The sequence below is a fragment of the Ceratotherium simum genome, chromosome 6, assembly GCF_057802395.1.
Source record: "Ceratotherium simum simum isolate JZ-2026a chromosome 6, ASM5780239v1, whole genome shotgun sequence".
Classification (NCBI taxonomy): Eukaryota; Metazoa; Chordata; class Mammalia; order Perissodactyla; family Rhinocerotidae; genus Ceratotherium; species Ceratotherium simum.
In genome coordinates this window covers 28418273-28439290 of record NC_141905.1, presented here as the reverse complement: position 1 = coordinate 28439290, position 21018 = coordinate 28418273, and the positions used below count along the sequence as shown (strand labels likewise).

The 21018-nt window shown below is 41.2% G+C and overlaps 3 protein-coding genes across 7 annotated transcripts in view; 1 reads left to right on the top strand and 2 right to left on the bottom strand.

The window, feature by feature from the left end:
• The window catches only part of FAM149B1 (family with sequence similarity 149 member B1), a 79469-nt gene extending 66015 nt beyond the window's left edge, over window positions 1-13454 (top strand). For 3 of the 4 annotated variants that reach the window (XM_004426983.3, XM_087432037.1, XM_087432035.1), the window contains 6 exons: window positions 598-704; window positions 3371-3595; window positions 5380-5503; window positions 5730-5855; window positions 8616-8694; window positions 9821-13454. In XM_004426983.3, the coding sequence (XP_004427040.1) occupies window positions 598-704; window positions 3371-3595; window positions 5380-5503; window positions 5730-5855; window positions 8616-8694; window positions 9821-9894 (735 nt within the window). In that variant the 3' untranslated portion in view covers window positions 9895-13454. The remainder of the gene's footprint in view (window positions 1-597; window positions 705-3370; window positions 3596-5379; window positions 5504-5729; window positions 5856-8615; window positions 8695-9820) is intronic. The other variant, XM_014784872.2, reaches the window with a different exon arrangement.
• DNAJC9 (DnaJ heat shock protein family (Hsp40) member C9) lies at window positions 11651-19186 on the bottom strand. Of its 2 annotated transcripts, XM_004426982.3 has the most exons (5): window positions 16790-18641; window positions 16503-16643; window positions 15641-15895; window positions 12786-12872; window positions 11651-12411 (listed from the first exon to the last, which is right to left on the bottom strand). In XM_004426982.3, exons 1-5 carry the CDS (start codon window positions 16967-16969, stop codon window positions 12292-12294), a joined length of 783 nt encoding a protein of 260 aa, XP_004427039.1. In that variant the 5' UTR covers window positions 16970-18641; the 3' UTR covers window positions 11651-12291. The 2 variants fall into 2 exon arrangements, with proteins under 2 accessions (XP_004427039.1, XP_087288167.1); XM_087432041.1 differs by lacking the exon at window positions 12786-12872 and having other exon boundaries at window positions 16790-19186.
• Window positions 19187-19339: 153 nt separating this feature from the next.
• MRPS16 (mitochondrial ribosomal protein S16) lies at window positions 19340-20902 on the bottom strand. The gene is made up of 3 exons (XM_004426981.3): window positions 20739-20902; window positions 20048-20308; window positions 19340-19577 (listed from the first exon to the last, which is right to left on the bottom strand). Exons 1-3 carry the CDS (start codon window positions 20749-20751, stop codon window positions 19444-19446), a joined length of 408 nt encoding a protein of 135 aa, XP_004427038.1. The 5' UTR covers window positions 20752-20902; the 3' UTR covers window positions 19340-19443.
• Window positions 20903-21018: the final 116 nt, after the last annotated feature.

Genomic DNA, 21018 nt, shown 5'->3' with positions numbered 1-21018 from the left:
CTGATAACCTGAGAGAAAATAAACAGGATTCTAAGGTGGTGATGTCAGTCCAAGTAAGATTAAATCAGGCTAATGTTAGAACAAATCAGATTTTCTCCTCTAGTAAACAATCTTCAGAATTTAGGTTATCATTGAGAGCTGACTGCTCCAGGGGTTAGTAAAGGAGAAAGGATTTGTTTGTGCAGAGCATAGGATTGTGTGATGGTGAAAGAGATTATGTTAGAGTTTACACTTATTTTTTCTATTTTTTGTTCCATATTTTGTGTTTTCTTTTCTAATGTAATGTAAATAATAATGATAAAAATAAAGGTCCTCTCTCCCCTATGAGAGTGGCTGTTCATTGCTTTCTTCTGGTTTGATCAGGTTTCCCAACTTGCTGTCATTTAGAAATGGAAAGGAAAGGACTCTGACTCTGTCATCTTGACAGTGGACTTCGGGCCCTAGCTGGGCTACTGACCAAGATGTTACAAAAGTTAAAGCATAGGAGAAAAATGTATAAATGACCTAATTGGAAAATATTAACCTTTGGCAAAGTTGGGAAACCAAGCAGATATCTTCACCAACCAATAATGAGTAACATCTTCTTTTGACATGTAGATGAGTCTCTGTCAAGCAGCAAGTGGTCATCAGCCAAATGTGAATGGTCTCTTGGTTCATGGGATGCCTCTACAGCCAAGAAATCTCTCCCTAATGGACAAGCTCCTGTAAGAAGTATAAAATTTTAATAGATATAGAGTTTAAATAGATCACTGAGAAATAAAAGGAAAGCAGTCAGTCAATCAACATGCAGGTACTGAGTACCTACCAAGTAACCACAGAGACATGTGGGGAGTAAAAACATCTAAGGGAAATGGTCTCCACCCACAAGGAGCTGATAATATAATTGGAAGGAGAAGAGACACATGGTTAAAAAGAGACCTAACCATATAGGGCATTTTTGAGTGCCAAGCGTGTGGTACCAAGTGAGTGCTATGGCAGCCCCAAAGAAGGGAGGCATTTTGGTGGGTAAGTGTAGGTTCTGAACTTGTCCTTGACAGATGGGATTTTGGATAAGCAGAGAAGAGCAGCAAGGCTATTCTGGTAGGAGGAATGGTTTGGGAAAGGGTTTGGAGGTGGGAAAATACAAAATATTTAGAAGAGAAAGCAAACCATTTTTGCTATAGTAGGATAGGAAGAGACAGGGCAGAACTTTAATGCTTCTGACCAAAGATCATTGAAAATCTTCTAGAATTAAAATAGACCAGGGTGTAATTAGTGGGAAAGAAGATTCTATGAAATTAATGAAGGTTGTGACCCGACTGTGAGGGTTTTGAATGTCATGTTTTTGAAATCCATCCATATTGCTGCATGTGACCTTCTCTTTTATTGCCAAGTAGTATTCTATTGTAAGAGGACATCACAATTTATCAATTCTTCTGTTAATGAACACTCGGGCTATTTCCAGGTTAGGGCTGTTATGCATGAAGGCACTATAAATCTTCTTGCACAGGTCTTTTTTGTGGACCTATGGTGTCATTTTTCTTGGTTCAATATCTAGAAGTGAAAGTGTCATAGGATAGGTAAGTGTATGTTTAATTTTATAGTAAACTGCCATACAGTTTTTCAAAGTAACTGCACCATTTGACACTCCCACCAGCAATGTGTGAGTTTCAGTTGGGGAGCACATATATTTACATCAGGAATTTGAAGGATTTTATAGCAATAGAACATAGATTGGATGGAGCAGGAGGGACTGAAGGTAAGGAGTCTAATGCAAGAGTTCAAGCATGAGCTGCTAAGGGTCTGTACTCAGGCTGTAGTAAAGGATAAAAAATGAATGAAATATTTTAGGAGATACTGTAAAAGAAATCAAATTCTATAAAAATAGAGGAATCAGAGTCAGCTCTTCCCTTGAGATTTCAAGCTCAAGGGAAGCTTGTTTGGTGGGGAAAGATGAGTTTGGTTTAGGGTGTGTTGAGTTTACAATGACTTGCCATCTCATTGGAAATATGGAAGAGGTCAGATTTGGAGAAGTCACCTGACTAGAGGTGATAAACAAAGCCATAATTATGAATCAGTAGTCCAGAGGACAAAATAAAGATGAGCATACAGCAGCTAAGACCTAAACCTTCTGTAATTAGAGAGCAGGGAATGTAAAGAAAAGGCCTAAGTGAATGGTTAGGGAGGTAGGAAGACCAGAAAGATCTCCTGTGAGTAATGCTCAAGGTTTAGCCCTATTGGTTGATGGGCATTTTCCCTTCAAAGTCCTCCAAACACAGATGCATATTTTGCACTAAAGGACACCCAAGTGGCCTGAAAGGTTGAGGAACTTACCGAAAGCCGAAAGAGCACATGGCAGAGCTTTATTCTTTCACTTTCCCTCCATTTCACTGTGCAAATACTATCTCCTAGGTGCCTTACAATAGAGTCCAATGTCCTCTCATCTGCTTAAAAAAAAAAAAGTGCTGAATCTGTAGGGCAGAGTTTAAGCTACTGTACTGTTTGGGCATGGTATTTTATTTATCAGAGTACTTCCGGAAAAGTGTTGTATTTCACAATTGTTTATGCAAATGGGGATCTACTGTGGTCCTACTGCCCTGGGCAGCACAAGACTCTGGACCCCTTGCCTGCTCCCAGCTTTCCAAGGAACCCAAACCCCTATCCCTGCAGGTTCCAACTAGCTCAGCATTTTAATCTCTGCAGTGGGAGCCACACTGGTGCCACACTGCTCTCAAGCAGCAATATTTGCCTTTTGACTAAGTCTTTCTGGTGACATTCCTTCAGCACAAAAAAATGCCTCAAATACGGTAAGAATCTCAGTCCCTGAGATAAACTTTTGGGAAGCTCTTTTGAGTAGGTACTCTTCAGGTTGGTCTTCACTGGTACTGAAGAAGTGACTGTGATGGCAGGTGATAATGGGCTTGCTTTCCCAAATCTCCATTCTAGTAAATTATGTGTATGATTGAAATAATGTCCTTCTTTTAAGAACACGTTCTCTGAGCCAACCCTAGTAGTCTAGTGGCTAAGATTCAGTGCTCTTACTGCTGCATCCCAGGTTCGTTTCCTGGTCGTGGAGCCACACCACCTGTCTGTCAGTTGTCACACTGTGGTGGCAGCTCACATAAAGAACTAAAAAAAACCCAACAAACAAAACCTAACAACTAGGATATACAACCATGCACTGAAGCTTTGGGGGAAAAAAAGAACACATTCTCATGCCTGAGCTAGATTATGTAACTTCTAGAAACTAGGTTACTTAGTGAACAGTTTTTACTTTTGCTTTTTTCTCCCTTGAATGTATTTCATACTCTTAAGTCTTTTTACCTTTGAGTCCTGTCTCCCTGTACAGAGCAATCTTGATTTCATTGTGGGTTTCTGATTTGGCCACTAGAGATCTTGATGACAAGCTACTAATGAGGCCTGGGTCCAGTACCATCCTTTCAATCCGAAATTGGCCAAATCGAGCCCTGGAGCTTAGTACATCATCTCTGTCATATACAGTGCAGTCTGCCAGGAGACGCATCCCCCCACCACGTACCCTTCATCCCATCAGCACAAGCCATTCACGCGCTGGAACACCAAGACCTGTGGAAGAAATCCTCAGAGGATCCCGAGTGTAGGTTTCAAAAGCAGAATTTCTAGAAACTGTGGTAAAAACTAATGAAGAAGAATTTCACGTAGACAGTAATTTTAAACATAAGATTGAAATATATGCCTAGAAACTAATCATTACATACTCTTATGCTGGTTTGTACACTTGTTTAAATCCAATACAGAAAACAATGGGATTAAATTTGAATGAAATACAGATACTGGATCTGTTGATTTAGCTAAAGATTTATATTTCTACAAATAAAATGTTGGTTAGAATACTTCAGTCGGACTTATCAAAAGAATAAAAGATATATGTATTTTATTAAACATTTTCCTCCAAAAAAAAAGCCTGGTGGCATAGTGGTTAAGTTCACGCGCTGTTTTGGCAGCCTGGGGTTTGCAGGTTCAGATCCTGGGCACGGACCTACACACGCTCATCAAGCCATGCTTTGGCAGTATCCCACATTCAAAATAGAGGAGGATGGGTGTGGATGTTAGCTCAGGGCCAGTCTTCCTCAGCAAAACGAGGATTGGCAACAGACATTAGCTCAGGGCCAATCTTACTCACCAAAAAAAACCCACAAAAAAAAGCAAAACATTTTCCTTAGTGAAACATACTCAGTGAAACTCATCCCAAACTAATAGTTAATTCTCCTTTAATATTTTCCTGTACCATTGGGATCTGCTTATTCCATTGACAATGAAAACTTTACAAACCTCAGATAAGTACTTGCTTATATACCAGGAAAAATGTCCCTTAGCACTTCCTAGGAAATAACACTGAACATATTCTCTTCCCTTTTCCCATCCTTCATTCACTAAACACTCTGAGCCTCATCATGCAAAAAATACCTAGAAGGCAGTATTTTGAATAAAATTCTTTCATTAGTTGTTGATTCACAAAACATTTTAGGATGGTTGATTTCTACAACTATGATCAAGGGTATGAGATAATAAGGCCATTAACTGTGTTTTGAATATAGCTTCTAAATTAAGCACAGGTCGTTATACTTCGCTCCCAACATGTTACTTCTTGACTTTGACTTTTCAGTTTCTTGTTATAGTTTATCCCAATAGACTCACTATAAGAGATGTCTGAAACCACCAAAAATCTTTGTCAGGACACCAAGGTTCTCCTCACCTGCTCACTATTGTATTATATTTTTAAAGCTATATCTATACCAATATAGCTATAGATTCATTCATTTGGGGATAAGTGGCCTTGATGCATAATTAACGTCTCATCCCTTCTGACTACTTTTGTCAAAGTGGAAAAGTAAGTTGCTTTGTTTTGTTGGGGACATGAAAGTATCATTCAGTTTCAATTACTGTCTTGGGTATGAGTAATACTGCAAACTGCTCCAAATTCCGTGGAAGTAAATGAAAGTTTAGGAACTTTACCTGGGAATTATAGTTATTATAATAGTGAAAAGGACAACCGTAGGCACAGAAGTGTGGAGAATTCCATCAGATGTGAAGTTACAAATCCATAATTGGCAGAGAAGTGCAACACCAGATAGGAAAATTGTTTTATTCCAGTTCTCTGTGAGAGAAAGGGTCAACTTCTGCTGCGTACCCAGGATAAAGTTTCAACAAAAATCAGAGTTTGGGGGTTTTCTCATAGTATTTTCTGATTTTTCAAAATCTTTTCATTGAGATCTCTTTACTTAAAAACATAAACAGCTTAAAGCTTTCTGTGCATGACATTAAACTCGTCTGCCTCAGTTATTTGATTCTAATCAGTTTTCTTGTGTTGTTATAATTTTATGCTTTCATATCTTGGGTGTTCGCTGGTGGGATGTGTAGCCCAGCGGCAGCTGACTCGCTCTCCTCTCCCTCACCAATGCTTCTGAGTCGAAATAATCTGCTGCCACCTATTGGCACAGCTGAAGTGGAACACTTGAGCACTATGGGGCCACAAACGCAAACGGTACGACTCTTTCCTACTGCCTTTCCATGTGCTTTAAAACCTCTCGGGCAGTAACTCTGTAGGATCTGTATTCTGGTCTTGATTTATACTATATTTTGTTAAAAGTACAAACTGAATTCTAATTTATGACAATGGAATTGGAGCTGCTTGGCCTGCAGTTATCATCCATGCACAGCTCCCACTACAAATCGCTTTAATGTTTCTATAATTTTTATCTTCTCGGCAGAAAACCCACGGCGATTCCAGTCGAGCTCGAAGCGCAGTGGTGGATGAACCTAACCATCAGCAGCCCCAGGAGAGGTTCCTTTTACCTGACTTTTTCTCCAGGCCCAACACAACGCAGTCATTTTTGGTATTGACGTACTTCCTTTATGGTCTTGATAGTTGGGAAAGAAAAAATAAACTACTTCGGTAGACTTAAGACTTTATGTAGTGGGGGCCGCGCCTTGTGGCGCAAGCAGTTAAGTGCGCGCGCTCTGCTGCGGCGGCCCAGGGTTCGCTGGTTCGCATCCGAGGCGTGCACCGACGCACCACTTGGCAAGCCATGCTGTGGCAGCCTCTGGTATAAAGTGGAGGAAGATGGGCACAGATGTTAGCCCAGGGTCAGTCTTCCTCAGCAAAACAAAGAGGAGGATGGGCAGATGTTAGCTCAGGGCTGATCTTCCTCACAAAAAAAACCAAGACTTTATGTAGTGGCTTAATCAACTCTAAGAATAAAAGTTGAGGTTCTAACAAAGATAGTGTTGTAACAAGATTTTATTGAAATTCTAACTAAGTGGTCTCTGCCACTCATTCTTTTAACTTGTAAAAAGAATAAGGTAAAATGCCTTACACATAAATTACAAATTCTAAATAATTTAAAGTTTAGAATATATTTCTGAGAATAAGCAAAAAAAAACTTAAACCCCAGTGCATATTAGATTAGCATAACTTCATTCTCTAACCCTGCTCTTAAAGAGTTACACCAAAAGTGGTGTCAGATTATGATATAGATTGATGGATGGGTGACTTAGGACTTTCATTTTTTTATTGGTATTTGTAATGCTGACATTGCCTTACCATTTAATGTTCATTTACTACCCCTTTTACTTTTAAGCAAGTAATAGAAAAAACCTGGTTGGGAGATTGGAGGTTATGTACTGATCTTGCCCAACTGTAGACCAGGAGCTCAGCCCTACCTTATTTGCTTTGTGGCAAGAAGGCTTGGAGAGCCTGGGGAAGTGGCTGGGGCCATACTTAGTGCCCAGGAACCAGGGCTCCACATCCTATACCAGTTGTCAGGATGGTGGTGTTTGCAGCTCACTTATCCCAACTCATAACGCTTGAACTGTATCAGCCTAAAGCACTGTACGGTCTTTCCTCCACTAGAATGAATGGGACATTTTCTTAGTTTCCTAGGGCTGCTGTAACAAGTTACCACAAAGTGGGTGGCTTAAAACAATAGAAATTTATTTTCTTAGTTCCAGAGCCTAGAAGTCCAAAATCAAGATGTCAGCAGAGCCATGTTCCCTCTGCAGGCTCTAGGGAAGAATCTTTTCTTGCCTCTTCCTAGCTTCTGGTGGTTGCCGGCATTCCTCGGCTCGCAGCTACATCACTCCATTTCTGCATCTGTCTTCACATGGCCTTCTTCCCTGTGTCTCTGTCCAAATTTCCCTCTTATAAAGATACCAGTCGTTGAATTTAGGGCCCACCCTAATCCAGTATGACCTCATCTTAACTTGATTACATCTGCAAAGATCATTTTTCTAAATAAAGTCAACTTCATAGATTCCAGGTGGATATAAATTTTGGGAGGACACTATTCAACCCAATAGACCTCAAGAGGCTTGATTTAGGGGGAGATTTACCCAAAACAAGGGCAAAAGGGAAATGTGAGCAATTCTGATTCTTACTCAGTGTGAACTCTAGAAAGTTTGAGAACCTCTGTCTTCTCAAAATCTGATCCAGGACATTTGTCAAGTAGTGTTGATGATTATATTCTGTAGCTAGATTCTCTCTTATCAAACATTTAATTTTTGATTGCCTTAGGAATAAAACTGAACACATAAAAACATTTCAAAGTTTCTTCTTTTTCAGATGTTTAGAACAATAACAAAAGTAAAAATTTCTTACCTTAGCCATTTCTCTCCCAATTTGCTGTCATGAAAAGGGAGATGAGCTAGTAACTCAATGTAACTAAGAGCACTGGATCCGAGTCCTGGGCCAGGCATTGCCAGACTAACATTCTGTTCCTTGGTGTTCTCATCTAGAATAGGGGTCAGCAAACTATGGTTCATGGGCCATTTGGCTTATTGCCTGTTTATGTAAACAGAGTTTTATCAGAGCAGAGCCACCAACCAGGCTTGTTCACTTATGTACTGTCCATGGCTGCCTTCCCACTACAACAGCAGAGTTGAGTAGTTGCGGCGATGACAGTATGTACCACAAAGCCTAAGATACTTACTGTCTAGCCCTCTACAAAAAAACAAGTTTGCTGAACCCCGATCGAAAACATGGACGAGACCAGATCGAAAAAAAATTCCTGAAATCTCCTGAATCCAGTGCTCTGACAGGGAACTGAGAAGGATGTGTTTTATTCCAGAAGTGCCAGCGGTATGGCATTGATAGCCCTTTTTTTGATATCTGCATTTTAATCTTTTAGTCTTATTTTAAAATCTTTAAATTCCATGAGGTAATTTTGAAATGTCTCAGTTTCATGTTGAGAGTCACATTGCAAGTATGGAGGTAAAGTCAAGGGTGTTTCAATGTTGCTGAAAAGGCTCTGTTCTGTTGTTTTAAACAGTCAGCAGGTAATAGAAATCAGAAAAAATTCCCTTGGCAGCCAATTATAAATATTTAAAAATATTAAACCATCTGGATTATTTATAAATGCTAAGATTTTCTTAAAGGCATATAAGTTGTAGAACTTGCAATTTTTATAAGTTGACAAATGGCTTTGTGGGCCTCTGGCTTGGGATATTTTACGTGGAATATAACAGTGCACTCAGCCAACTCATCCCTCAGATTGGCGGTTGATGCCATTTACACTGTTGTCTGATTTCAAGGTTTTCCCTTGTGTATTATCCTCTGGAAGAAGTCGTGTTGTAAGTGTCTCATCTTTTCTCTTTTTCAGCCAGATACACAGTATCGCCGTTCATGTGCTATTGAGTACCCTCATCAGGCCCAACCTAGCAGGGGATCTGCAGGGACAGGTGGGGCCATGCATCTTATTTTACTACTATGTGGCTATGTTAAGACCCTGCCTTTGTCTTATTTCTAAGCATATTTTCCCTTCCTCTGGATTTTATTATATATTGTTTTCCTACATCTTTGTAAATCACCTCAAATTCATTTTGGAAGATGGGATATAATAAAAAGAGAACTCTAGTGTTCAGAGGCAAAAAGTTCCAGATTTCTGTTTGTTTTCTCATATGTAAATTAACTTCTCACCAATCTGGCAAACAGTACTTTTTTAATCTAAAAAAGTTAAGCCAAATAAGTCATTTTCATAACATTCAAACACTGCATGGATTTTATTATGTAGGCAAAATCCATATAGCTATGGATTAAACTGCTTTGGTCAGTTAACCTGCTAGGCCAAGGGAAAAAAAAAATTCTAAAATGTCAAGATAATGCTGAGTCTGATTCTATCCCATTAATTTTTTTTTTATTTCTAAGTTATATTCTATAGATCTATGTTCATAGGAGTGATGGGAGCAAATTTAAGGACGTCTAAATTCTTCCTATAATTGTCTTCTCACCACCATCAGGGTCATTCTCATTAGGCTGTAGGTGAAATTTAGAAGTACTGGGCAGTCGAAATGTTTCCCATTAATAATGAGATTAATCAGCAAGTACATTAAAAAGTAATCTGCCTCAAACCATCTTAGTCCAAATGAATTCTCTTAGTTCAGCTCCTAGTTAAGCACTGTCTTTGCATGCTTTCAATGGATTCTATTCTTGGATCAGTCCTCATAGAGAAGCAATGCTGCCTCTGAGCTACGTTATTACATTCGGCCATGTTGATGGTCATGTGTAACTAGTGTAACATTTAGGTAAGTGAAACAGATTATTTTCGTCTTCTTTAATTAGCGGTTCCTCTCTAAAACTAAGTTACTGCTTTCCTATCTTAATATAGACTTTCTTGTTGTTTTTACATGATAAAAATATGCAAACATGGTTTTTATTGCCTTGGTAAATATATACTACATAGTCCCAGTCTCCAAATTTAAAGTCAAACTGATAATTGGCGCAAAAAAGCCCTTAGATATGAACTTGAGATTACCAAATCTAGAATGTCTACTAATGTTACCCTGTGATGTCATCTTTGTCTGACAGGTCCTCAGTTACATGGGTCTACAAAATCGCAAAACAGAGGTGGACCAGTCTCTAGGACCAGGCAGGGACCATAGGGCAAATGACAAGAAGCTGTTTCAGCCTGCAGGGAACACATGGGAAGATTTCATGAACCAGTGTTCAGTCATCCCTGATGCAGAACGTGTACACGAGACAACTTGAAACCATCTTCATGAAGAGTTCTTTTGGTACAACTGACTGAGCAAAAAAGACAGTATCCACCGAAGATCACACGGGTACTGTTTCGATCTCCCGTTACTGTCTCCTTTCAGCATAAGTTAACCTCTTCCACTGGACAGTAAAGCTTGTACCCAAAGATGTAACAAATGAATTAGTACCCCCAGATAACTGCTCATGTTGTCTGTTAACAATGATCAGTTCAATTATTATAGGATTCTATGAGACTATACATACACAAACAGCAGCAAATGATTGTTTGATAACATTAAGTTATCACTGGGGCTTTGGAATACTTCTGCTTGTACTGATTTCTGGATTGTTGTACTCTCAGTTTTAAGGAGACAGTGCTGTCAAAAAGCTGAGCTATTCATCAAACAGATGTCATTCCTAAAGCTTTCTCTTGAGATGTTCAATGCCATAGGCAGATAGAGATGGAAAGGGTAACTAAAGACATAAATGTTGAGCACTGGTGTAAAGTAACTTATGTAATAAATCATACTGCATATTTTTTTCAGATAGGACAGCTCAACCTCACAGTGCCTGCTTGATATCAGGTCATGCTTCTTTTCTTCTTAAAGTACTTTAGTGGTCATTTTTTTTTTCTTTCAAAATATTAACCTCACTTTGCCAGATTTTCTCCAATAGCTCTAAGAAAGTCAATTAAAAAATATATAGACTTCCTACTAGTGAGTCAGCAAGATGCAATTCCTTTCAATTTCAGCAACTTTGGCAATTAGTCCAGTATAAACATATCCTGAGAGCAGAAGTAGAGAACTTTGGCATTCTTCTGATTTTACCATGGACCTTTTCCTGAGCACACTCATGAATGCAGCAATGGTTTTAACTATGGCTTAAATTTATTTTATTTCAATTTCCTTGAACTTTAATTTTGATGATTATACCGGTTTTAGATTTTAGTGTTAATTTTCAGAGTAGATAAATTCAAATGATCATAAATTGGGGCAATTTTTTTATTATATCATAGTGTTCTAATGGTATCATATGAAAACAGATGCTTCAAACAATCTGCATTAAATGATATTTTTAATACAATTAAAGAGAGTATTTTTTAACCTGTTTGTAATCACAAACAAAAAACGTGCCATGTACTTACCTTAGATAAATTATGATACATAAAACTCAGTAACAGAAAGCTTGTTTTATGCATATGGTATTAAATATATTAGCCTACAAATCAGAGATTTTAAGTTGAACAATCCCTTAAAAATTTGCTTATATTCTAATGAATACATACCAATTCAACTAAGTATAAGTGAAAATCTCGGTACTAGTCTCACAGATCAATACTGTGAGTGCATGATAACAAACCATTGGATCAAATGGCTTGCCTTTCAAAGTTCGAGTTAAGAGTCAGAAGGGGCCTCTAAGAAGACATTTAGCCCAAGTCCCTCACCCTTTTATAAACAAATTCAGACAAGCTAGTGACCTGCCTAAGGACGTTCAGTAGTTACACGCAGGACTACAACATCTCTTTATGCTACTTAAACCAGGCTGTCTACTATAACGCCGACTAGGACTACTTTTCTTCTCTCTCCTCTTCCTAAACACCATTCGTACTTTTTCTAGATCATATTTTAAATGATCACTGGGATCATTTAAAAAGAACTTAAGTCATTTTTTACTTGTTTATTGAATCATGTGTAAATCTTACAAAGATGCTGTAAGTAACCTGACCACCTGTTTCTTCTATACTGTAAGCCAAGAGTACAAAACCTGGTTGAGTGAAACAAAGAGAAAGGGTCTACTCAAGAATATTAAAGCAAACCAAAAGCAAACTGGCAAGTATTTGGAAGATAGATGTCTAGCAAGTGTTTTGAAGGCATTCCAGCTAGTAGAGTACCTGTTCTAATAAACACGCACATCACTCCGAATACTCTGCAGCTCACTTCTGTGCAGCAAAATGACAACTGCTAAAGGCAGTGTAGACAGACTCGCATTCTAGACAGAGTTCCTTGTACAGAAGATCCATAGAAGCAAATGCTGTCAGAAAGTAAACCACCCTCCCCCTGTTCCCTCAACCATCACCACCAAAGTCCTTCATATAAGGACCTCACAGAACGTCAGGGGGTTTCTAGGATCCACTAAGATCAGATTGAGAGATTTTGCTTGGTTTACATAGTCGATCTGAATAATTTAGGCGGGAAAGACAACTTTTCTCAAGGGTTGGGTTGACTTTTGTCTTCAAATCTTGACTCTACCTTGCCTACAATGGCACCAATTAACACCTCAGGATGTCTGAAGAGAAAATTCCATTATTTCTTTTCTTTCTTGAGAGCAGCTTTTTTCCCTCCTCCTTTGGAAGGTTTGCAGTACTTTGCTTCCATCTGAGCCAGAAAACTGTCCATTTCCTTTTGCCGATCCTTTTGTCTGCTCTGTTTGAGAAGTTAAAACACACGCTTTCAAAACACAAGACTATCCATAGAGACAAAAGTACTTAGTGGTTGCCAGGGGCTAGTGGGAAAGGAGAATGGGGAGTGAATGCTAATGGGTAAGGAGTTTCTTTTTAGGGTGATAAGAATGTTCTGGAATTAGATAGTCCTGATGGTTATACAACTTGATGAATATACTAAAAACCACTGAATTGTTCACTTTAAAAGGATGAATATATGGTATGTGAATTCTGTTTTAGAGAAAGAAAACAAACTACCCACAACACTATATATACACTCCAAACAAAATCTTAGCAGTAGGAATCAGAAGATGAAAGAAGTGGCGGCAACCTTCACAGACAACCTGCCAAGTTTACCTGAATGACTGCTTTCAAGTTATCTACTCCTTCATCAAGCCCCAACTCCTTCCTGCTCTTTTCTGCTTCTTTAGCCTCTTCCTGAGCCTAAAACAGAAACTCAAGTAAGACTCCATGGCAACCTAACAGATGCTAAAAATACACCCTCTTTCCCAAAAGCAAATCTGTACAGACCTTTTCAATTTGAGGATTATATCGATAAAAAAGATAAAATTACATAAATACGTCATTCATTAAAAGGCAACACTGCTGACAGTGTGGGAGATCAAGATTTGGCCACCCTGAAATCTATCTCTTTACCTTGGTTGTTTTCTCTAGGGACATTTGACCTCCCCCACTAACTGCCTAAAGAATTTGACATGGTGGCTCCTTCCTGGAACAGATCTATCATGATGGCTGTAAAGATAACGTAGGGTAAATGTTACAATAGGAAAGGCACCAACAAGCCCCTCTTATCAGAAGTTCTGTCTCTCTGGCCACATTCTCTGGATGACCCTGCGAAGAAGAGTTGCCAGACAATCATTTACATTTATAAGGGGAATCTCCATTTGTAAAGGTATCTCCCTCTCTGTTTGGAGAAGAGAGGGGGATGAGCTCATTTCTAGTGACTTACCAATGTGGAAGGTAAGGCCTTGAGCTACATAATAAACCTTACTCTTGTTTACTGTGCTTTAGTGGTAATCTCCTATAACTGACTCCCCCCACCCCCAAAATCCTCCTTTGTCATTGGCTGAAAATGATATTTAAGACGAGAATTTCTGCTATTGTGTTGAGAAACGCAGTGTCCCTGCTTTCTCCCATGTATACATGTTACTAAACTTGGGATTATTTTCTCCTGCTAACCTGTCTTGTTGATTATTTGGCCAGCCAGAAGAACCTTAAGGGAAAGGGCAGAGGGAGATTCTCCCTCTTCCCTCGACAACAGCAAGCAGTAGATCCTTTTTCCAATAAGCATTTCTGAGTTTTCCCCATTTCTACTTGCTAGGGGTGGCAAGTAGATTAGTATGCATAAACCACCTGGTTACAGGATGGAACACAAAATGCTAGGAGAGCTAGGAAAGGTCATTTAGCCAAGGACGCCCTCAAATGTTGCCAGGGCACAGGTGCCTCAGATTCCTCCTCTGGAAACCCAATTTACATGTGACTGGTGGCAGCCTTGAGAGCAACCCTGGTTTAAAATTTCCCGGGTAGTCAGAATAAATGATAAATTCAGTTTAACCTTTCTTTACCTGATTTCAAAGCCACATCCTTTTGCCAAATTTTCCTAGGGCACCAATTCCAAAATACCACAAGAATACCTTGGGAAAGGTAGTAAGTTTGTTCTTTCCTTCAGGGCAACAACTAAGATTATAAGAGGCCCAAACTCCCAGTGAACTTTCTAAATAGAGCTAAATACTACTAATACTGAGAACGACAGTACGTTAGGACCTTATTATTCCAATACAGAGAGACAGTTTCCACTGTCTACTTTCAGTCCTTTTATTCAATTTATTTATTTATTTATTTTTTAAGATTTTATTTATTTTATTTTTTCCCCCCAAAGCCCCAGTGGATAGTTGTATGTCGTAGCTGCACATCCTTCTAGTTGCTGTATGTGGGACTCGGCCTCAGGATGAACGAAGAAGTGGTGCCTCGATGCGCACCCGGGATCCGAACCCAGGCCACCAGCATCGCAGCGCGCGCACTTAACCACCAAGCCACAGGGCCGGCCCTATTCAATTTATTTAAATATTGTATTCCCTCCTCCCCAAGTTTGCTGGAGTCTCTCTCAAAACTAACCCCCTTCAAACTAGGGAATTTTCTCAAACTAACAGCCTATTACTGAAAACAGCTGTGCTCAATTTCACCTGAGGAAATGATTAGCAGCGAACTGTCAGCTTGGGTCTAAACAGATGTAACCTATGAGCCAAAATGATGATCTCGATACACATTCCACTTCTCTCAACTACACACACACGCACATGCACACACCAGCCTTCCCTTATATCTTGTATCTAAAAGCTGCAGACCTATCTCCACCCCCAATTCAACCACACAAAATAAGGTACCCACCGAAGATCTAAAATCTTATACTGTCTGCTCTCCACGGAGCTCCCATTATGTAAGCCAGATTGAGGCAATGGTTTACCATTCTGGGCTTCCCCAAGACTAGAGGCACAGATGTTTGCTACCTTGAATCTATTCCGTCCCAGAACCCCGGCTGTCCTTAAGCTCCTTTCCCTTGCCATCATCCCTACCTCACCCATTCCACAGTTTAACACGGGTATAAAGGACACACAGGCCACAATCCTCGATTCTCCACAAATGTGTTCCTCAAAGTATGTTTAGAAAGACATCTTCAACAAAATAAACTAAATCGTTTGTTTAAAAAATGTATATTCTGGGTCCAACTCAAGAATCAGTCTGGGCAAGAGGAAAGTAATCTGTATTAACGAGACAGTGTTAAAAAAAAAAAAAAAAAAAAAGCCAGACAGTCTCTGCCGCCCTTTCCCCATGCCTTAACTGAGTGAGAACCATTGTCTAACCAACCTATCTGTATCACTGTCTAGCCATTACTTTATCTCCTGAGGAATGCCTCAGCAAAGCTACAAGAATTGGCCCATATGAATATTTCAGTGTTATTTTAAGATAATATTTAAACAATCTGTGTAGTAAAATCCTCTTGAGCAGAACATACCAGGAAACAAAAGCTGCTCTTGATGAACAGGTACGCTCATTTTACTAGATAAGAACTATATAAGTTAACCCTTATCCTTACTTCAGCAGTCTTGTATATATTTCCATTATTGTAAGTATCCTCAATTCTTTTTGTAAGCAATCAAGATATAAATAATAAATAGCATTCAAAATCTTACCCTCCTTTTCCTTGCATTCATCTTTCGCTTTGATTCTTTGACAAAGGCGTTAAAGGATGGGACCTCTCCGGCATCAATGGCTTGCTGAATTATGTTCCTTATTCTGGGTTCCTCTGTGTACTGCACACACAGCACAGACTCCATAATCTGATCCATGTCGCCCTTGAAGTCCAGATAGGCCTGTTTAATATCAGCCAGCTCTTCTTCAGAACCTTTGTATGTCTTTTCAAAAGCTTGAATGTCTTCTAGAGATATCTGAACAAATAAGGCACATACGCTTTAACTTTGAGAATTTTATTTTAAATAAAAGGTATACTAATAAAACTAGATTTAGATGTTGAAATGTTTCTCCCAAAATATTAGACTTGCTTCAGTTGAAATTCTTGCAAGGAACCAAATTTTCTCTGCCAAAGCTTTTCCAGAGTTCTCTGTGGTCCAATCTTCCCAACTGCAAAACTGGGACCAGAAAATTTAAGTGAAGTTTCCAAAGGTGAGAAAAGACTCAGAAAAATACTCAGGACTTACATTTGGATATGTAAAATAAAGCATCTTGTAAAAAATTACATCCCCCGCTTTCACTACAATCAACTCAACATCAACAGGAAATTAAAAACTCATTTCACTGTGTGTGCGTGCGTGTATGTATATATACACATAGTTCAACCTAATGGGTTAAATAGGCCTGTTCTCCAGACATATATGTGTATCTCCTGAGGAGTGCCTGTGTGTGTGTTTATTTATATTTCGAGGCCAAATTCCTCACTCCTAGACAATACAAAATGCAAGGCCTTAGAGGCATTCAAAAATCGTTTGTTGAATGAATGATGGGAACGGTCACAAAGAAATCTCCAGAGTCCCCTACCTTTTTAAAGAGTAACCTCCAATACGTCTCCCAGTCCCGATCTTGGTTGAGCACATCAGAATCCTCGTCCACTGTTCCCTGCTCATCGTACACTGCTTTCTGCTCTTTGTCACTTAGAACGGAATATACTCTCCCGAGGATCTGCGAGGAAAGAGCATGCAAGTGTCACTCCCGCACCTCTCACTAAAACCGCGCCGCGAGAAATAAAGATTAGAAAACCCCAGGCTGGGTTCAGCGCACTCCAACCTGGCGGGGCCGGGCGGCCGGTAGAGCGGGGACTCGCTTACCTGGAAGCGACGGGTGGCGTCCTCCTTGTCGCCCTCGCCCACCCGGTCCGGGTGCACCTGCAGGGACACCTTGCGGTAGCCGCGTCGGACCTCGCTGTCTGAGGCCTCGCGTCGCACGCCCAACACCCGGTAAAGGTCGGCGGTGCCGAACACTTCCTCGCACAGCTCCAGCAACCCCATGGCCGGCAACGGTAAGGCGCAAGCGGAGCTCTCCGGCAAAACAGCCCGCCCCAGCGGCACCGGCTAGAGCTCCGGCCTGCTTCCTTTTCCCGCGCAAAACGCCCAGGGCGCCTGCGTCACAAGAGGCGCGGGAAGAGGCGTGGCCAGGACGCCGAGCTTTACGGCGGCTGCAAACGGGGCGTGGCCAGACTGGCGTCGGCCTGGATTGCGGTGCAGCGGAGCCGGCGTCCCGGTCTCTCCCAGCGCGGGAACGTTTCTGCGCAGGAAGTGGGTGTATCCCAGCTGCCACCACGCCCTCTCCTCCACTCACTCTGGACATCCGGCGCCTATCGTCTCCCCAACGTCCCAGCGCAGAAGCTTATTCAGTAGTAAATGGAACGTCCATATTAGGTTGAACCTATACATTGCTGTTTTGTTTTTAAGTAAAAAACGGCATAACATCGGCATTTGGCAATTTCACCTGGTTCAACCTAACGGTTAAATAGATTTGTTCTTTTTTCAAAGATGATCCTGACAGGAGTACATAGAGCACTAAAGCCCAAATAATTTTGCCTACAGGTTGGAATTGTTAGGTGGGTACTTCCCTACAGCCCTGCAAGAAAAAAGCCTACCTTAAACAAAAAACATAAAATACTGGTCTTTTAAAAACTCTTTATAGGATTTATAGATTTGACATTTATTACAGAATCATTCCCATTCACCTTCCAGCTCCTGAATCACCTTCCACTTTGGTGGAGATAACATGACCCACACCTTCACCCTAATAAAAATATAAGCTGCTGAAGCAAAGGCTCTTTTTTTAAAAAGAAAAAAAATGCTTTCTAAACTGCAGAGCTGAGTTTGAGCATGTTGGATTTGATGTGGTAGCAAGATAGCCTGATGCAATTATTAACCAAGACATGCTGAGAATCTGGGCCGTGGTGAGATCCAAAGCAAGAGCTAGATAAAACTCTGGAAATCAGGGAGAGGATCAGCTCACAGAAGTACGTCTATACACAGCTTAGGCAAAGGAAAGACCAGGGCACAAAGTGAACACTTAAGTTGGCAGAAACTCAGTAGCTCAAAATAATACCTTACCTTAATCCATTTCACCTCAGTTCCCCTCACTGGTCAATACTTTTCAGAATCACATTCTCCTCTGTTCTACCAATTAAGCTTCTCCAAAGATCTCAAACTCTCCAGGGTAGATTAATATCTTTTAAATTTCCAGAATTCCTATGGTTTTCAAAGCATTTTTCTTCCCTAGATCCAAGATTAAACTGAGGAAAGTCAGTTCCTCTCTGCCTGACCTGCCTTCAAAGTCTCTGCAAAGCAAGTGGAAGCCAACCAGTAACAACCCTGGGGGAAGCTTTGATGACACCAAATTTGAGGTGGCTGGTAATTGTTCTCAGAATATAAAACCCAGAGAATTAAGTTGGTACATTGATAGGGTTTTAAAATCTCTATAAATTCCCCATATCCTAGACTTACACCAGAATTTGAAATCTGTATTATCCAGAGTGTGCACTAAAACCATCTAATCCATGCTTGTGGTTGTAGAATCCTGTGCTTCTGGTGGAGCAGATAATGTGATATTTTGGGTTTTTTGGCACAGCCAGTCATTTGTATTACCAAACTCATGATACCTAAACCTGATTCTATCACTGACTTTTTAAGTGGACTTTTGAAAAGCCCCTCATCTTTGCTTATGCACCCCACTCCCCACTGCCCCCCACCAATATATGTTAGAAAGGGCTCTCCAGTCCTCCAGGTAGGCACACTGGAGTCTGAATCTTAGCTCTGCCCAATATTAGAACTATGTGGTCTTGGGCAAGCTTCCACCTCTGAACCTGAGCTTCCCCATCTGTAAAATGGAAATAATCCTACCTAATTTCATGATCCCTTATAATCCTCACAAATAACCTTGTTTGTAAAGGGCTTAGAATGTATGTAGTTTACTTTACAATATTAGCTTTCTTCCAGGTTTTCATTCTTAACAAGTAGGCTATTACACCCATAACAAATCTACCTTTGTCAATTTAAGATTATGCGTCAAGCAAGATAATATAAATCTGCAATCACAAAAACAATAAGTGAAGTAACTGTGTTCTTGAGCTGGTAGGATGACCATAAATGATTAAGAAAGGAATTACGTAGCTAGGCTATAGACATGCTGGTTGGCGGCTTTGAAACACGGAAGTCTTGGAAGGCAGCAGACTATAAGTGGTCCGAGAGGCCTAAGGCCCAACCCAAATGTCCAACCCACCCCACAGCTACTGTCTTTCCCCAGAGGAGGCTGAAAAAGCTCATCAGTACCTAGACCAAGCTCTACATCAGACAGGAACAAATCCCTCCCTAGGCCCTGCTCAGGACAGGCCAGAAGAGCATAGGTGACTTAAAAAACTCCATTTATTGACCTCTAAATCTGATAAAATTAAGAGCTCTGCACAGGTGTTTTAAGAGGACTTTGACCTTGTTCCCACTGCTCACTGAAGTCAGATTGATTTTGTTTCTATAGCCTCTGTATCTGTTTTCTGAGTGGCTAAGAGGACTTCTCGTGCTCGTTTCCGTCGCAGTCTCTCAGCATTTGTGATCATCATGGGATGCAGAGGGAAAAAGCCTGAAAGACCTAAAAGCAACAGGATTTTCATTCATTACAATACAGTACAAGCCAATGTTTCCCTGGGAATTCAGCCTCACAGAACTGAGGTCTCACAGAGACCTGACCTAGAGCATGGATTTAAAACATGCTCCTCACCCTGCAACCTGTCTTACTTCTCCCCAGCTCCCTCCTCTCCATTTACTTTAAGGAGACAATGGATGTTGTCTACTTCCTAACACTATTCTCCTTACTTGAATAAAAAACAAACTGACAAATGGCCATTCAAGACACACTATTCTCATTTTTACCATAAAATACAAGTCACCCAAAAAGTCCATAAAGGAGTCAGATTCAAAGTGGCAATTAGATCACAACTTCAGCTTTCACTCCAGTCCTGAGCAGCCCAGAGATGATGAAAATCATTCTTTATTCTCATCATCCTGGAACTGACTTCAATTTAAAATCTCTTCAATGAGGTAAGGCTAGAGTTGAGTTACCCAGAAGCTTTTCCACAGGCTTAGAGAGGTGGGCTCCACAGCCGATCCAATGCCGGATCCGTTCCAGGTTGAGAGCAACGAGTTTCTCTCCATGACTGTTGGGCAGTGGATCATAGGAGCCCAGCTGCTCCACAAAACGGCCATCCCTGGGACACTTGTTGTGAGCAGCCACGATGCGGTAGAAAGGCCGGTTGGTACAGCCGCCCAGGGCAAGGCGGATGGTTAAGTGGCCTCCGTGGTAGGCTCTGCAGAGGAGAGTAGCTATAGAGAAATAAGTAATTAAGACAAAAGAACTGAGGGCACAAAACGAAGTAAATGAAACAATCTCCCTCCACTGAAATGTCCTTACTTCCAACAAATTCTTGTCAATCCGGCATAGATACTATCCATGCACTCCAGCCAGAAACGACTTCCTCCTCATCCCCTAATCCCCTCAGCAAAGGCCTGCCCTTTACTGGCTCTGTGACCATGTCGGAGCCTCAGCTGCCTCATCTATAAAATGAATGCCATCTAGCTCATAGGGTTTCGGTGAGAAAAATACTGAGAGGAGGATCATATGTAAAGCTGTTGCAGGTTCGGGCTGCCTCCCGCTCACCTGGGAAGAGCGCTGCCCCACCAGGTCCCGCACCGCCCCCGTCCCGCACCGCCCCCACCCCGCACCGCAGGGAGGTCTCTCGGCCCGATCACTCACAGAGCTGGACCATGGCGCAGCCGGCGTGCGCCGGGCCCTGTGCGCCAGGCGCGGCGTCTCGGAGCTCCCGCCGCCCGCACGGAGCAGCTCCACGGCCTGGGGCGGGGCGGCGGACGGCCGACGCTGCGCGACCGCGGGCCTCACCCCTCCGCGACCGACCGCCAAGCGCCTCGCCGTCGCACGCGGACAGCGCGCCGGCCCCGCCTCTTCCGCTCTCCGCCCCTGCACTTCCCTGAACGTAGCGCGGTGAACCCGACCGAACCCTAAACTGCCGGGGAAA

Excerpts from the sequence above, each read along its gene's own strand:
- DNAJC9 (XM_004426982.3), bottom strand. The coding sequence starts at position 16,969 with ATGGGGTTGCTGGAGCTGTGCGAGGAAGTGTTCGGCACCGCCGACCTT. Across the intron at positions 16,644-16,789 it reads ACGCCACCCGTCGCTTCCAG|ATCCTCGGGAGAGTATATTC; the intron begins GTAAGCGAGTCC and ends CTTTCCTCGCAG. Across the intron at positions 12,412-12,785 it reads ACTTGAAAGCAGTCATTCAG|AGCAGACAAAAGGATCGGCA; the intron begins GTAAACTTGGCA and ends CTTCTCAAACAG.
- MRPS16 (XM_004426981.3), bottom strand. Across the intron at positions 19,578-20,047 it reads GCCTGTGGAAAAGCTTCTGG|GTCTTTCAGGCTTTTTCCCT; the intron begins GTAACTCAACTC and ends TGTTGCTTTTAG.